Genomic DNA, 17,448 nt, shown 5'->3' on the forward strand with positions numbered 1-17,448 from the left:
AAGCAGTTAGATCTACCTTACCAAAAAGCATTGTTTCCTTAAACTGAAATATTCTCAGTATAAAAAAAAAAGCATAAAAACCATAGACAAGTGTCAGTAATTAATCAGTGTTTTAGGAGAACTGTCAAATATAATCTCTGATTTTATTCTAGACAACTAGGTTTTTGAAAAAAGCTCAACAGCTTGACACAATGACTCAGAAAACCAGGAATAAAAGTCAAGAACTGACTGGCTTTATTGACACAGTGCATACAACCATCAAAGGTATCCTGTTTTTAAGATATTTCCATTTCTTTATAAAATTTAGTAAGGATATGTCCTTTGCAACTCCTAAAATCCTATTTACATGGGGAATGCTACAGTTTGCACAGGGGATTCAAATATGTTTTTTTTTTTTTTCCTAATGGTGTGACTAAATTGTTTACTCTCCTACTCAGTACTTGCTGAAGTTGCTTTGTCACTAAATGAAACACTGGGCCTGGATCTGCCACTGTCAAATGCTACATCTCAGAGCCTGCAGGATGATATTTCTGCCCTTTTGGATGCATTGCGCAAGAAGGATTTTGTTCAGCAGCATCATAATGCAACCACAGTCCTAAAGTAAGCCTGTTCCGCCAAAAACTTTATTTCACATATGTCTCTGCCATGCAACACTGCTTTTTTGAAGAGATATCTGGAGAAATATTTTGCCATAATAGGTGGCAGCGCGATAGTTAGCCCAGGTGGAGCTATGTGAACTTTGCTTTGAAGTTACATGATTTGGAGATACTTTGTCATCCCATGTGATACAAATCAATAATAAAGTCTTTTAGAAGTCTGTAAAATCAATAGTAAAGCCTGTTAACTTGGAGATTATACAAAACTCCCTTGCAATAAGTCAAAAGACTCACTGATTTCAGATTCTTTCAGATCTGACCCTAATACATGTCTCTGTGTTGGTTTTGGCTGAAAACTGTCTCAGTCAATTGCAAGCTCAGGACATGTCAGGCCTGCTGAAGGACATGACAATTGATTGTCACTGGAATATGTGACACAAAGACCTGCAAATAAAACCAAGGCATTTTTTTAAGCATTCTGAGCCATTGCTTAGGATTGTATTCTGATGTCTTGATTTGTCCCCAGTTGAAGGCTATTTTGAAATGGCTTTCATAGTTGCTATTAGTGCTTACTGCCAGACTTGGCAAGGTAAAAAAATTACTGTTCCAAAAGTCAGCAAATTTTTTGTTCCACTTTCAGGAATACTAACTAATGCTTTATCTCACCAAAACCTGTAGGAATGTTAACATTGGCTTCAGGGACCGGGATTTAGACCAGAGTAGAATATTTCTGAAAATTTGACTTTTTTTTTTTTAAGTGCTTTGGATTAAGCAGGGTAGAGTGTTTGTGTTGGTAGCATGTCTCATTTTGTTCAGCAGACTCTTCTGCTGAATATAGAACTGTATAGAAACCATACAGACATGAAAATGGACCAGAAATGTACCATTTATTCTTATTAGGAACTTCAAATGTGTCTTCAGATGTGTTGTTCCATAGTAACAGCATGTTCTGACTTTCAACATCAACAGCTTTTGAGCTGTTATAGAAGGTGTTTGCAAATTAACTTTTTCAATTATAGTCTCTGTTGAAATTTCTGAAAGCTCTCTGATAAGGGCCCCTTGACAGATTGAAGAAGAGAGCTAATAAGTTCTATAAGGTTGTTTCCTCTGCAGAATTTCTTAAGAAATGCAGCTGTAAGTTCAAAAATTATTTAAATAAGCAGCTTGCTAGTCTGTTTTTTAGAGAGTAGATGTTGCCACATGACTCACAGTGGACTGAGTTTGTGATAATGTACTTTAGGCAACATTTGTAACTGAGGTCTCCACACATTTGCCATGAAAGGCAAAGGCCCCAGACAATTTGGAATATAACCTTTTTACTCTGTGCTGAAACAGAAGCCATTATTGACTTGTAAAATACTTTAGATCTAGTAATTTTTTTAAGGCTGTGGCTTCTGATTGAGGGGACTCTGAATTTTTGACTTTAGGAAATACATGCAAATGCACATCTGCTATTCAGTAAGAAAGATGGAATGCATTTTGCTGTGAATAACTGTGAAATAAAGTAGGTTTCTTTCACTTTGGCTAAAGATCTATGTTATATGCACTCAGATTAACAAGGACAAACATTTATGTAAAAATACCATTTCAGGAGTTGCAATGTTCAGCATATGTGCTGAAATGAGGAGAAATGAAGGAATAGACTTCCAGGATAATTATAATTTCTGTTCCTTCAGTTCTGGAAAGTGTTCAAATGAAGATGCAAATATTCCCAAATAGAATGGCTGAAGCAATTAACAGCTGACAGATTTTGGAGAATTTAATATTTGCCTGATAATCTCTGTTGCCGATTAAAAATATAACAGCAGAGATTGTTCATATCAGTGTTCATTTTAATGAGACTCTTTATTTTTATTTGAGATTTAAACTTTTCTGGACTCTTGCATGTATGTCTTTCAGTTCTGGTTACTTGTTTCTTTCCAGTGCCAATCCCTGTAAATGATGTTTTGATCCTACATTCAAAATATGAATCACTGCAATTAGGATATAGAGTACTCCCAGAGGAAAGTTTCACAGAGATTTTGATGTGGGTGGGTATGTCCCAAATCAAGTCCAAACAAATGTGATTCATACTCACCCCTTTTCCCTCTAGTCCTTACCTGCAAAGTTTATGAACTGTATTACTGTCCCCTCCCCAGGCAATCATAATTTTGTGTGGTAAGATGAATAACTAAACCGCCATGTATGCTATTCTAGAAAAAAATGGCAGACTTTAGTAGGAAAATGCATATAAGTTAATTTCACATGACACCATTTTCTCCTTAAGAAATCTACGCCTAAGTTCCTTCTTTGCTGATTCTTCAAGCTCTGATTCCTCTCCTTTTTCAGATCTGCAGAAAAGTTGCTGACCCAGGTTCAGAAAGAGTATCTCAGACCCCAGCAGGAACTTGCTGAACTGATAACAAATGCCAGCCAGTTCTTATCAAAGCAGAACATCCGACTGCAGGATGCCCAGGACCTGGTGAAGGAGGCACTTGCTAACATCAATGAGACCCATCGCTTGTTTCCCCTCATCTCCAGCAACCTGGCAGAGTTAAATGTAAGACTGGACAGTCAGTGTTGCTGCTTAAGAAATACCAAATATGTGATTGTGTTTAAAAGCTGATATTTTACATTTTTAAACATATTTAAATGTTTTAATATATGTGATACCTTAAAAATTTAAAGGAAACCAGACCCATGTTTGAAAACCACAATATTATGTTATGTGAACTCATCAGTATAGCTGGCTTATCAGCCTGCTGTAAAACACTTGATTTATGCTATAGGACAAAAAGCTAAAAATAAAGGAAGGTGAAGAAGTCTCAACCATGCTCGTTAAAGAAGGGGACGTCCTACTGAATGATGCTGCTGCTCTTGCCCATGATGTAGAGAACTCTACATTTGTAAGTCCTTAAGTTTTAACATCCTCTTAGAGACTCTCAAGTTTATTTTGCTAGTGAAACAAAAACAAAAAAAAGGGAAACAATTTTTTTGCAGAATGTGGAAGTCCACCAGGATGGGTTGGTCCTGTGGAGCACCAAACTACGACATCACGTGGATGAGCTGGTGATGCAGATGTCTGTGAGAGGAGTGCTTGACTTGGTATACAGAGCTGAAGAACATGCCACCCAGTTCCAAAGACTTGCAGATGCACTAGAGAGGTGATCAACTCAAGAATTACAAAATTATGGGGTTTACATTAGTGTCAGATTTAATAGGTAGAGGCCTAACTCACTAAACTCATTCCCTGCCCATGTTTTGAAAACAGAAAATTTTGCTTGGAGTAACATTAAGCAGTTCTTGACCTCACCACAGCTAGATAAATTCAATAAAGCAAAATTTAATATAGATTAGATTTCAGATGCTTATAATTTCCTCCTAGATCCTGTGTCTGTACTTAGTTTTTTAAATTTCAGACAGGGGCTTGTTTCTTTTCTGTTTAGGCAATATGATTTGTTTGTTCTAAGGGTCTTTATGAATTGAAAAAATTAACATAGGCAAAAGGGAACAAAATAGGAGAAGAAAATAGAGATAGAATGGAAAAAAGAAGCAGAACAGCAACTAACAAAATAGAGAAAAGCCCTGTAATTGAAAACCTTTTAACTTGGTCTTTCAGTTCAAAATAATGAATTGAAAGCCCCTTATGCAACATTGGGCAAGGTATGCTCATTTTTTTTCACAATGCATCATGTATTCTGGAAAGATGTGCATGTTGTAATTGAAGATATGGAACTCAGTGCTTGATTGAAAACAGGCTTGCTTGTTAATTGTCTCTTCAGTGACCTTTCCAGAGTAAGAAATTTGACTCTGAACACAACTGCTGCTATCTACACTCACTCCAGTGTTAGAAGTGTGATTGAAAGAACAGAAAGTTTGGCAGATGATGCATCTAGAGCTGTGAATGGCCCCTTGGATTTAGTAAGTATCAAAATTAGTACTTTAATTTATGTCTGCTCTTTTCTTATTTAGGAATATTTGTTCTAATTGTTTCTGCACTTGCTGGAAACTTGAATCTTCTTGATGGAGGCATGTCCTTGATGGCAGCCTGTCCTACCAGCTAGTATGTACTGTATCCTGAATCCCTACTCCAACGCAGTAATGACACCACATCTCAAGTTCTGCTTACCTTGCTTTTCTCTCTGCCACAGTACCATTTTCCCTTTGTTTTGTTTCCTTTTTAATGTCTAATGCATATTTAGCTGGAGTGGACTTGATTCTATGAGGATTTATATCAGGCTTTTGACATGTATTCCTTTAGAACTTAAATTCCCAAACCTCTAGTGCTCCCTTCCACCTTTGGAATTATTCAATGATCTCCTTATTTGACCTATCCTTCTTCCATTTCTATCTGGGTATTCCCAACTACAGCTACTTTGCTTAGTAGAGGATGTTTCATAACAAATATATGTTTGTGTCTCATCTACCATCTCTCTGCCTTCAAAGATTATCAGATTGTTACTGAAACAGTAGGTTAGAAAGACCAGACCAGTTCCCAATCTGATCTTAACAGTTTCCTATAATTTTATTTCCTCCCTCACATCTCTTTGTCACTCATGTTATACCTGCACAAGCAGGTATGATAATGCATTTACATGACAGTGATCAAAATAATTGACATTGTTTTGTGAGCTTTATATGTTTTTATATAGCACTCTGTCTTATTAAAGCTGCCTACAGCATGAATCCTTCAAGGTGTTTTTCCAGGTTTTTTCAGTTGGAGAAAGGTAAAAGAATGCCTCTAAGACTGTGATTTTGAAATATCTCACTTCAAATTGCTCAGAGCTGGAAATTTTGAATTAGGTCTGGAATTAGAATTTACAAAAGACAACACTGAATCACTAGCAATATTGAAATTAAAATTTTGTAGGTTTTGTTTCATAGTCATATTTTTTATTATTAAACACAAAGACCCTCAATGTCACATTCTTGAATAACAGGATAACAACTTGTATTATTTCTAATGGATGCTTAATAAGGCAATGAATAGAATATCTCATAAATAACAAGAATGTTCAATAACTTTATGTAGGTGTCTACAAATACTTAAATGTTTTCAGTTGAATTTCTGTTTTTCATATGTGGCAACTTAATGTCTGTGTTTTTTAGCCAGAGGAGTCTTTCAGTCTTCAGGGAAAAGAAACTCTACTGCTTAGCTCCAAATTTCAGAATGAAGCTAAAAATCTGAAGAAAAAAAGTGATGGTCAGTTCTATAGAATTCATATTTCTGCCTCTATTTCTTTACCCCATTTTCTGTTTTGTGCTGCTTTTTTTCTGTAGTTTATTATTTTTTTAAATGAGCATAAGCCAAGGTAAATATATAAATATATTGCATTATCATGCAATTAAGATTAATGTTTTATTGCTTCTCATAGTATTTTCATTTTTTGGGTAAGAATAAAATTTTTGTCTGTAAACGTTTAAAAATTGGCCTTCACTATACCCCATTTACCTATAAGCAGTGCTTGCAATGGCTGTTTTTCCAAACGTTATGAATTAAATCATTAGAGATTGTGTACTAGACAAAGAGAAAGCATAATTCTTGAAAATTCCATTTGTTTTTATTTAACAAGTCATGGATGACACAGGTATATAAGATGACATGTTTAAATCCTAATCCTTTTTATTTGTTCCTGCTGGACAGCTGAAATACAAAAAAAAGCTTAAGTTCTTTGCCTCCATAAACTCAAAAATACTTCTGGTTTTTCTGTTACTCCAAGGCAAGGCATTGAACCTTGACACGAGCAAGACGTTGAAGTCTACACCATGAAAATTCAAAAGCATTTTGAACAAAGGTTTTGTGTAGGAGCAGAAGCAAATTTTAAACTAAGTTAAATGTTTGACAAAATTGGACAGAAAGGGAATGTTTCACAGAGATAAACTGTAACTGTAAAATAGTGTTGTCTTGCAATACTGGTGGTTTACAAATTTGTATAATTTTTATGTAATTCAGATGTACATAATTACCTTTTTTTGTTCCTTCTATTCTACACATTTTAATTTCTAATAAGAGAATTCTGCGAACAGATCACAAATATATAGAAAAAAAAAGCCACTTCTTTGGCTCCTGTTAGATAACATAAGACGTGAAGAACACTGTAAAAAATATTAGAGTTCACAATCATGGAATAATTTTAATTTATAGCTGTTTCCTCACTATGTTTGTAGCTATTCGGTCTCATGGAATTGACCAAAAAGGGTAGCTTTGAACAGAGCAGTGCTCACAGGAGCTTATCTATTTATACTGCATTCATTTTGCATTCCTGTTTATGAAATGCTCATTCTGTTGGGAAAAAAAAAAGCTCCATTGATGAAATAAATGAATACTTTGGTTTTGTGTGGGTTGTATGGTATTTGTTTATGTGTGTGTTATTTCTTTCAACAGGACTTCTATTTGGATTGAATGGGTTGAACAAAAAGGTAGAAAAGATTCAGGAAAGTACAAATAAAATTGGCAACCAACTTAATGATTCTCTGTTGACACTCAGAGCATTGCATAACAGTAAGTGAAATTTATATTGACATTCTTATTACAGAACTCTCTAGTACAGTTGTAATAAAACCCTGTTCATTATCTGATTGCAGAAACCTAGCAATAATCTATACTGGAGACTTCATTTAGCCTCCTAAATATTTTACATTCTTTTAAGTAAACCCATTAAACATAATTGGGTTATAATACAAGGTCTGTAGTCTGATTCATATTTCACATTGCTTTGAATCAGGAGGGTCTCTGATAGAAATATAATTGCACTGATATGTAAGGAGAGTGAAGTTATAGAATATTTAGTCCCACATGCAGAGAAATTTACATATGGAACTCTGAGATTTCACCTTCCTTTCTGGCTTGTTTCAAAACTGTTTATATTAATCTATGAATTTTATAGCCTACTTGTAAATGTTTTCTTGTGTAAATGCAGACTTCATTTAATTGATTAAAATCTATTTTCTGTGCTTTTCTAAAATGAAAGAATTCCTCTTTTTTTCACTCATTATTTTGAATAAAGGCAAGACCTAAAATTCATGGAAACTAATTGAGAAAATAACTTCAAAGTTGTGAATAAGAGGGTCCAGAATATTTTGTCAATCTAAATAATGTGTTTTAAGTTAGAAAAACACTGATAAAGACCTCTTGCTTGGGTTGTTTGATTCTACTGTGAATCTGGATTAGAATGCTAAGTTCAAAGCCTTAAAATACTCATTTTTCAGTTCAGAGACCTAATTCATGCTAAAGGGTAATAGTAGTGATGATGTTACACTGGATATGAACTGCAGGGTGCTATCTATCATAAAGCTACACATTGAAAATTAAGTCATTAAAATCACAGGAGTGTTCTCCTTAACTCACGGTTTACCATTGTTTGATTTCAGCTTTGTTGTTACATTTCTTGAAGTTGTCTTTTTTTTTTTTTTTTTCCCTGATCAGAGATTGTTGGTGTGGCATTGCTCTCTGTGTAGAGAGTGGTGAAGGAGGATCCTTGGGGGTCTAACTCAGGCCTTTTTTGCCAGCTGCAGCCTCTTCCCACTCTTGTGGGCAGGGGATGTAAGGGGCAGGCTGAGACTGGGGGTGGTGTAGTCAGTATACAGGTGACTGTAGCCAAAACCAGAGGGTGTAATAGACCTTTTGCCTCACCAGCTTTGTAGAGGAGTCAAATCTTCAGTCTCAGATTAATGTTTCTGAGTGCCAACATTCATTAGGAAACTGAAACACTACCAGCCTGATCCATTCATACAGACTTCCTGATGAGATAGGCAGAATCAAGTTCCCCAAAGAAACAAAAATACAATTCTTACTATGTCAGGAATGTAACTGACAGCATTCCTATTATTTTGACTATGTTTGTAGCTACTGTTACAAAGCCAGGCATTTGTTAGTCACAAGAATGTATGAAAGTTTTGAATGTTTTTTAACCTTGGAACTGTGTTTCAGATACCAGGAAATACATGCTTGAAGTGAAAGAGCTGGCTGTGTCTGCAAACACCAGTGCTGTTGTGGATTTAAGTCACTTTGGGGACTTCAGTCAAAAGCTAATGAATACATCTTCTACATTGTCCCAAGTTAATGACACTTTGAGGAAAACAAGTGAACTCATAACTGATTCATCAAAAGCTGGTAAGTTTGCTCTGTGGCAATGTCACTGCTAGCAGAAGCAGTATTAATATTCAGTTTTAACAGGCATTAAATAAGAGTATGATGGACTGAGAGTTTATTCCTAATAAAGTAAAAATATGCTAACTTTTTAAAAAAGTCCTCTACAAGGGATGTATTTCCCTTACTGATGTTAAAAGTTGCTGAAACCAAAATGATCACAAGCTGGCTATCTTGGCTAAGTATTTTAGCAATTTCACCCTGCCTCAACATTTCTTTTATGTTTCCACAGCATTCACAGCTCAAAAACAAGTTAAAGAAGTTGAAGCACAAGCAAGTCTTTTATTGGATAGACTCAAACCTTTGAAAATGCTGGAGGAGAACCTGAACAGAAACCTGTCTGAAATTAAAGAACTTATCAGCCAGGCCCGCAAGCAAGCAGCATCTGTAAGTTCTGTCATCCCAGACTTAAATGAATTTTTACTTTTAGCAGAAAGCTTGTTTGAGATAAGGAGCCTAAAATTTACTTTCCAGGTACCTGATTGTTGTTGCTGAGTCTCAGTGAAGTCCAAAGAGCACTGACTGATGCTAAAATCACTGGCAACATTTTAAGGTTTTAGCATCAAGGTTCTTGTTGCATTTGTGAGTTTGTTAGAATAGCCAGCTAATAATTTATCTGCTATTTCCTCCTGTTTCCTCTAAAAATAATGAAACATAGTATGCCAGAGAACTGTCATGAGTGATTTTGATAAGAAAGAGACAAGTTGGAGGATGGGACTGCTATTCTCTTTAGTCTGAGATGTTAATTTTTGAGATTATTTAGAGATTGATGTGAGGTGTGCCCCATATGACATCAAGTACCATTACAAATCTTTTGTCAAGAGTGTCGATTCTATGAATAAATTTGCCATCTATAGCCTTTCATGTCCATATGTTCTTTGCAAGAAGCATTTGAGTATCCTGAGTACTTTAAGACAGTGTACTTGTTTTTAAATCTCGGCTTCTACCTTAAAGACAGCAAAAGTGAATCAACTGTACTATGGATCTCATTAGACTGTGAGAGAAATATGAAAATGACTTTGCAATGAGTAATTTTTGGTATGCCTTGGACATACTTGTGGATATATTATTGTAAGGTTAAAAAAAAGAAGAAGGCACTCAGTTCTTTCTGCAAATCTTCTTAATTATATGGTTATTGCTTCTCTGTCACAGTCTACTGAAGCTTAATGAATCTAGTGCAGAAAAAAGAGAATGGTATTTTATGAGGTGTCATAAGCCACAGAAGTTCCTGGCAAGGTGAAAAGAAGTGGTAGCAAAGTCCCTTTTTCCAGTTTGGGGGAATTTGTTCTGTTTGGGGGGGTGGTTTAAGGGTTTTGTTTTGTTTTGAGGGAGTTTGAGTTATTTGTTAGTTTGTATTTTTGTTTGATCTTTTTTGTTTGTTGGTTTGTTGGTAATTTTTTGCTACACAAGAGAAACTTTATGTATCTGTGTCCAGATGCATGCATGCATGCACGTGTGCTATATGCATTTAGTAGTTACAGGTATATTCCATGAAGTTAAAGGAATTAAGGCTTTTTTCTTGCTAAGATGGATTTTCTGTCATTATACTACCAGACTGCTGGAATTTTGGTTGCATTTATCTTGGGTCAGTTTTTCATCAGTTTACTAAACAGTGGTCTTAGGGATATGACAATAGGAATATTATTTATTTAATCTTTAAAAAGTGGAACTTGCCATATATTCAGAATTGAATTTTTAATATTGTGTAAACTGTTACAAATTTGAAATAACCAGAATTGTTGCAGACAGTCTCCTTCTTAATTTGTTTTTTAAAAAAAATCTCTCCATATAGACTAGAAATGGTTTCCTTTATTTTAAATAATTTTTAATTTCTGTATCTTTATTTTCTGATATTATGACGTGGCTTTTTGCAGCTACATGATCTTCTGACCCAAGATTTACTGTTATTTTCTGAGGTATTTGAATAGTTTCTTTATTGATTCAAACCTCCCAACTTGAGTGAGTGTATTAAGACAGATTTCATACTTTTCTATTGTGAATCTCTTTATCAAGTGATACGTAGAAGATTGCAGGAATCTAACCCAGGTAGCAATACTTAGATTGCATGGAAGGATCTCAGCAAAAGGTTTGCGTTTGTTGTTCAGAAGCTAAGTACATACTCCACAAATGAGTGCTATGTTCACTGAAATTTGTTTAGATTCTGTTTTCTTCTTGTCCCCCCAGATTAAAGTTGCAGTATCAGCAGACAGAGATTGCATTCGTGCCTATCAACCCCAAATTTCATCTACAAATTACAACACCTTAACACTCAATGTGAAAACTGCTGAACCAGATAACCTCCTTTTCTACTTGGGTAGCAATGGAAAGGTAAGTTTCTGGGGTACATTTACTGAAGGTGATAGTAGTCAAAAGTTTTAAATTACTTTTAAATGTTTTAAATATGCTTTTTCTTTCTGGGTTCTCTGCTTGTTTTTTTACCTTTGTTGGGGTCAGGATTGAAGGTACTTGACACTATAGTTCACGTTCAAACTCAGGTGTTTATTGTTTCTTATGAGTGCTACAGCCTCACAACTGTGAATTTTGTAGTCTTTCATTAGTAAGGCAAAAAATGGCTTAACTATCTCTTGTTACAAGATCTTTTAAGGCTAAACTATCTAATTAGAAATTATACTTAGATTATTTTCCCTTTTGACCTAACAACTGATCCCTCCATGCCCTCAATGTGGACTTTTCTGTTCAATTACAAAACATCACCCAAATCCATGAAGAAGAAGGAGGAAGAAGGTAAAGAAGAGCAACTTGTCTCTGCCTTAAAACCTCCATCTTGTTTCATATTTATTTCTATATTCTAAAACCCCAAACTCTTAAGTTTTCTACTCTGTGATATTATACACTTCTAACTAACTACACACTCATAATCTTAGTGCTATTAATCAATTTTGGATTGATTAATAGCACTAAGCCTCATGTCAAATACAGTGTTCTCTTGCAAGTCTGTGCCTTTCAGCACACAGAAAGTTTCAAATTCTCAGCATTTAGGGTTCCAGCATTTCTTACTTGATTTCAAACTAAGTAACCAAGCGAGGCCCCTTGCAGACAGATGTGTTCACTAGGGGTGGAAATATTTTAATGCCTTAGATGATTCCAGAGATTTTCAAAGGTAGACAATAGAAGAACCAGGGCCTCTTGGCCCTGTGCTGAAACTCCCCCTTCCTTTTCCTATATTGGCATTAACCACATGGAGTGTAACACCCCCTGTGATACCTTCATGGACTGCATCAGATGATTTGCTTGGTAACACAGCTAAAATTCTTGAAGGTGTCCCTCATGAGCACGGTGCATCCACCCACTTGGAAGGGAGTGTGATGGCTTACTGTCGCATTGCGCTCTGCTTCATTCCCTCTGTAATCCCAAGAAATGCACAGCTGTTAATTCCTTGTGGCACACTATCATGGGATAGTACTTTTTCACAGACTAGTAAATGTATGTGTATATATGTAAAGAAGACATTCAGCTACTTGCATATGACCTAAGGGAGTTTTGTCTCATTAGAAGTGAGTGAAAAGCCTGATTTTGCTAAACGTCAACTCCTGTAATATGGGATGCAGGGACATGAATCTGGAAAGACTTTCTCCATGTTGCTGGTGAAAATACACATTTGATTCCATGAATTAGAATAGGCTCTGCTGTTTTTCAGACAGACTTCCTGGCAGTGGAGATGCGTCGTGGTAAGGTAGCTCTTCTTTGGGATTTGGGCTCTGGAACAACAAGAGTGGAATACCCTGATTTCCAAATCGACAACAACAAATGGCACAGAATACATGCCACCAGGTATTAAAAATTAGAATGTCATACATGTTGTACACAAAGCATCCACTGTTTGGATGATGTCCACTCCTCATTTTCAGTGATGAGATTTTTCTTGTCCTTAGAAGGAGAAGCCAATAGTATGTATGTGTTGATTAGACCTGGTGATTTCTAAGATTATTTATTAGTATTTGTATTTGGCAGGTTTGGAAAAACAGGTACACTCAGCATAGAGGAAATGAACTCCAATCAGAAGCCTTCACCTAAATCTGGAACCTCTCTGGGGACAGCCAGCATATTGGATGTTAACAAGTCAACCGTAATGTTCATTGGAGGACTTGGAGGGCAAATCAAGGTTAAATTCTGAGATCAGCATTCTGTTAATTGTTTTGAACATGTTTGAGAAATACTTTTGCATTAGAAGTAATTGCTTGATTTGGTTACTTCATCAAGAAATGCCAGGTACTCTGAGCATAAAGCAGAGGCGCTGTAAGGGTCTTCTTGTATCCTGAAGTTAATTTTCCCTGGAAATTTTTGCATAAAGTTTAACAAGGGCAGTCTGTGTGTGCATGTACCATGTATAGACATTATCCAATGGTTTTGTTTGCTTCTTCCATGGCAATTGTTATTCATGCCATGAGGGGTGTGTAAGTAGGTCAAGGACATAGTTATTTTACTTTCTTGGTGTACTAATCTATCATTATTTCAATTATAATTGTTAATACTTACACTAAAACATGTTGTTCTCCTATTATGATTGATATCTAACAAAGTTGAAGTTCAAGGAAAACAACTAAGCAAAAATTTTACTGCATAATTTTCAGAGTACTCAACATTAATTGTATTCATGGAATATTTATTTTCTTACAGAAATCACCTGCTGTTAAGGTGACCCATTTTAAAGGGTGCCTAGGAGAGGCATCCCTGAATGGCAAATCTATTGGTCTTTGGAACTACATAGAAAGAGAGGGCAAGTGCAATGGCTGTTTTGGAAGGTATTTTGTCTCACATTCTTTTGGTTATTTTCAACTTGTTTAGAGTAATTTACATTTGTAATATTATATTTTTGTGTTAACTAAGCATATGGAGCTCAGACAAATTGCAGTGTTTCGCTGATTATTAACTTACAGTTCTGAGCACATTAATCTCAATGTATCAGTGGTATCAAATAACTTCTTTGCATGGAATTTCAATTTTTGTATCACTTTCTCAGAGGACTTTTATTGTTGCTTTCTATTTTGTGCATGGGAAGTAGGGACTACCAGTGAACCAAAATACTGTGGAATCTTTGCTTTTCAGTAGTTTTCTGTAAGACAGATTTATTCTTTCCTAGGGTAAGAAACAGTGTAAAGCAATCTTATAAAAAAATTGATAGCAAAACTGTAGCCACTAAGCTTGGTCCCTTTAGCAGACTACTATTTTTATGTCTAAGGAATAAAAAAGAAATATGCTTGTCCATATTCCCTTTGCAGAATACTTCATGCAGAAACAGCAGAGGGTGCTGCATGATTGTATGAGATATTTTTTACAAGTCTTGTACTGCAGGAAAAGGGGCTAATAGATCGTGTATTGTAAGTGCAATTATGCAAAGCACTTTGAGAAATGGATGACATGTTTTAATTTAGAGGGTGTATGCTGTAACAATTATTTTTCCCTTAGGAAATCACTGAGTTTGGCTTTCATTTTTATATATAAGGGAAGAATACCTATCTTGTGGGCATCCTTCCCCATGGCTAAATTGTGTGTTGTGAGGTTGGATAATGAAAGTGGCTGTTGGCTGGAATCCTTCAGTTATTCATTACTTTAAGATTGAAGTGTTTCCCCACACTTTATATAAATTACTGCCTGGAGGCTGCACTGACTGAGCAGCACCTGAAGGGAGCCAACCAGAAAGGTGGAGAGAGACTATTTACAGGGGCAGGGAATGACAGGACAAGGGGTAATGGATTCCAAATAAAAGAGAGTAGGTTTAGATTAGATCTTAGGAGGAAACTCTTTACTATGAGGGTGGTGAGATGCTGGAAGAGGTTGCCCAGAGAAGTTGTGGATATCCCATTCCTGGAAGTGTTCAAGGCCAGGTTGGATGGGGCTCTGAGCAAACTGGTCTAGTGGAAGGTGTCTCTCACATGGCAGAGGGTGGAATGGCATGGGCTCTAAGGCCCCTCCCAACCCAAACTATTCTATGACCTAACTTTTCTTGTATTTTATATAAAAATTACTGGGAAAAAACAAATGTTCAGTTAACATTTTTTACTGGTTTTCTGCTTCTCTAGCCCACAGGATGAGGACACTTCATTCCATTTTGATGGTAGTGGGTACTCGGTTGTGGAGAAGGCACTTCGCTCAACAGTGACTCAGATATTAATATCTTTCAGTACCTTTTCACCAAATGGGCTTCTTCTCTATCTTGCTTCAAACGGCACTGTAAGAAAAGAATTCTTCACAATTTATTTAAATTTTAGAATAAAAATAAATTATTTTAGACTAAAATGAATGATTACTTAGCTAAAGGATAGAAAAAGAAACAGTAAGGACAACAAGCTGGTTTTTTCAGTCGGAGGAACCTTTTCAGAATGTAAAAATGTTTTCAGAAGGACAATGTAATAATGAAAAACCATATTGAATTAAATCCATAAGATGGGAATCCAGTAAACTGAAACAAATTAAATAAAACTCCTGCAAAAGCAATATAACCCAGACCTATCACCAGACCTTCATTGTCATGTCATGCAGTTTACTGCATACTTAGATGGTGGTTTTCTGTTCCTGAAGGAAGGAAAAGCTTTGTTTGGGTACAGATTCTTTCAGAGTCACTGCATTATTCATATGCTGTATGTACTCACTGCCTGAATACATTGCACAATAATATCTGATTTAAGCTTTACAGTTCAGAGGGGAAACCTTCAATGCAATTCAGAAAATCTTTTTTACTCTGTGAGGACGGTCTTTGCTTCTTGCAGGAAGAACATCATAGTGTTTGATCATTATGCTGTCAAATCAAATTACTTTCAACTTCATCCAAAAACAGGAAAATGTGACTTTGTTATTTAACCATTCTTCTGCTGAGTAATCAAACCTCACAATGCATTTAAGTGAGGGTAACAACAAAACAAAATACATCCTTGTGAGGTACTTGTAACTTAATTTTCCTAAATAAAGTGAAGATGAACATCTTGAGTCTAACAAATAGTCCAGGTACAAGAGTAACTAAATATTTTCCACTCAGTAGGCCAAACCTGCCAGGCACGCATTCTTTAGGAAGATTTTATTTCCAGGAATGTAATTTGTTTGTTTGTAATCTGTTTTTTGTTTTGGCGGGTTTTTTTCTTCCTCTCAGAGAGACTTCTTGTCCCTTGAGCTTGTTGATGGCAAAGTGAGGGTGACTGTTGATCTTGGTTCAGGACCCCTTGCTCTTACAACAGAAAATCGTTACAACAATGGAACATGGTATAAAATCTCATTCAATCGGAATAAGAAGCAAGGTAGGCTACAGGTTGACAAGACTGGGTGTTTGCACTTTTACAAACACAAATATCTGAGATAGCTGCAGGGAAGATCACTGCAACCAAATTTGATCACTTCCAATGCAGTGTCTTTAGCAGCCACAGCTAGGGTACTTTGCTTTTAGAAGGACTACAGTGTAAATCTTGTGTTTGGTTTAACATATCTCACAAAGAGCAGGTAGTGTAGAAACTGCTGCACAAAAACATACCAACAGTCTTTAAAGACTGAAAGATTTTTGTCCAAGTTTGTAGATGAGGGATCACATTTTCTGTCCTGCATTTTAATATTACTTAGTACAACTGTTTTGTGGGGGCCTGTGTTTTGGCAATAACACGTATGTGCTAATAGTTATAACATATTCTCATATGTATCTATTTTCCTGTAGACTTCTCCAGATTTGGTTTTGGCAGAGAGGAATGAATGAGATTAACAGAATAGCTGGAAGTACAATAAATTGCTCATTCTAAAAATAAGAAGATTGTGCATACATGTCCGAATCAATGAATACATTTTCCTTTACTACGGACAAGATTGCCAGAAGGGAAGAATGTATATTCATGTTCTTCTCCAGACCTTTACTCCCTTTTCTTTGCAGGAATTTTGGCAGTCATGGATGCATATAACCTTAATTATAAAGAAACCAAGCAAGGAGAATCTCCTGGGGTTGCCTCAGACCTGAACCGCTCTGATAAGGACCCAATCTTCATTGGTGGGCTGCCAAGATCAAGGGCTCTGAGGTAAAGTGTGTCACTTTTGCACCTTTGCTAGGACTCTTGTAAGGTGAGGGGAAAACTTCTACACACTCTTATCTCCTCTGAAATTAGAGAAAAACAGTGAATTCTGAAGTTTAGTTTATGGCCATGTGTACCACATCTGTCCTTTGACTTCAATCTCTGATATGGTGCTTTCCACTGGTAGGTCTGATGCTGCGTTCAGATCAGAAATAATTTTGTTTTCTTCCTCCAAGGGTGATTTCCACCACAGCAGCTGCCACAGCAGCCCCCCCTGCTCTTTGGGGCAAGCATCCAGCGCTGCTGTCTGCAGTGATGCTCCTTTGATCTCTACCTGTGCAAGCCTTGTGTTTTCCAGATGGCATTTATGGGCAAAACTGCGCTTAAGGATAAAAGTTGTGCTTCAGAATTCCTGTAATTCACTAACTTGGAACAGAGGAAAACCAACTGTGAACAGATCAACAGAAAACATTGCAAATACATATTTTATAGCATGTCTCTGCTTTATGGGAGTTTTTTGTATTACGTGTCTGTACTGAACTTGCAAAGTCACATTTCTTCCACTGGCTTCACTGTCAAAGGATAAATATGGCAAGAGAAAATCTAATTAAACTTTCCGCATGCTCTTTACAATAACGTAAATTTGAGTACATTATTGGTCTCTGCACAGTTATTACAGAGTGCAGACCTGTTAATCTTAGCTGGCATTCCAGCCTTTAAG

At 36.2% G+C, this 17,448-nt stretch overlaps 1 protein-coding gene across 2 annotated transcripts in view; it reads left to right on the forward strand.

Moving 5' to 3' along the window:
• LAMA1 (laminin subunit alpha 1) overlaps positions 1–17,448 on the forward strand; it is a 99,573-nt gene that overhangs the window by 70,341 nt on the left and 11,784 nt on the right. For both annotated transcript variants that reach the window (XR_004061687.1, XM_030970995.1), the window contains exons 35-51: positions 153–264; positions 438–600; positions 2,925–3,135; positions 3,365–3,481; positions 3,576–3,739; positions 4,358–4,496; positions 5,685–5,778; positions 6,961–7,077; positions 8,506–8,688; positions 8,957–9,111; positions 10,909–11,052; positions 12,383–12,516; positions 12,697–12,847; positions 13,363–13,487; positions 14,766–14,916; positions 15,830–15,974; positions 16,592–16,733. Coding sequence is in view for 1 of the 2 variants with exons in the window: in XM_030970995.1 (XP_030826855.1) it covers positions 153–264; positions 438–600; positions 2,925–3,135; positions 3,365–3,481; positions 3,576–3,739; positions 4,358–4,496; positions 5,685–5,778; positions 6,961–7,077; positions 8,506–8,688; positions 8,957–9,111; positions 10,909–11,052; positions 12,383–12,516; positions 12,697–12,847; positions 13,363–13,487; positions 14,766–14,916; positions 15,830–15,974; positions 16,592–16,733 (2,447 nt within the window). In the remaining variant the exon portion in view is untranslated. The remainder of the gene's footprint in view (positions 1–152; positions 265–437; positions 601–2,924; positions 3,136–3,364; positions 3,482–3,575; positions 3,740–4,357; positions 4,497–5,684; positions 5,779–6,960; positions 7,078–8,505; positions 8,689–8,956; positions 9,112–10,908; positions 11,053–12,382; positions 12,517–12,696; positions 12,848–13,362; positions 13,488–14,765; positions 14,917–15,829; positions 15,975–16,591; positions 16,734–17,448) is intronic.

Source organism: Camarhynchus parvulus, chromosome 2 (assembly GCF_901933205.1).
Source record: "Camarhynchus parvulus chromosome 2, STF_HiC, whole genome shotgun sequence".
NCBI classification, from domain to species: domain Eukaryota; kingdom Metazoa; phylum Chordata; class Aves; order Passeriformes; family Thraupidae; genus Camarhynchus; species Camarhynchus parvulus.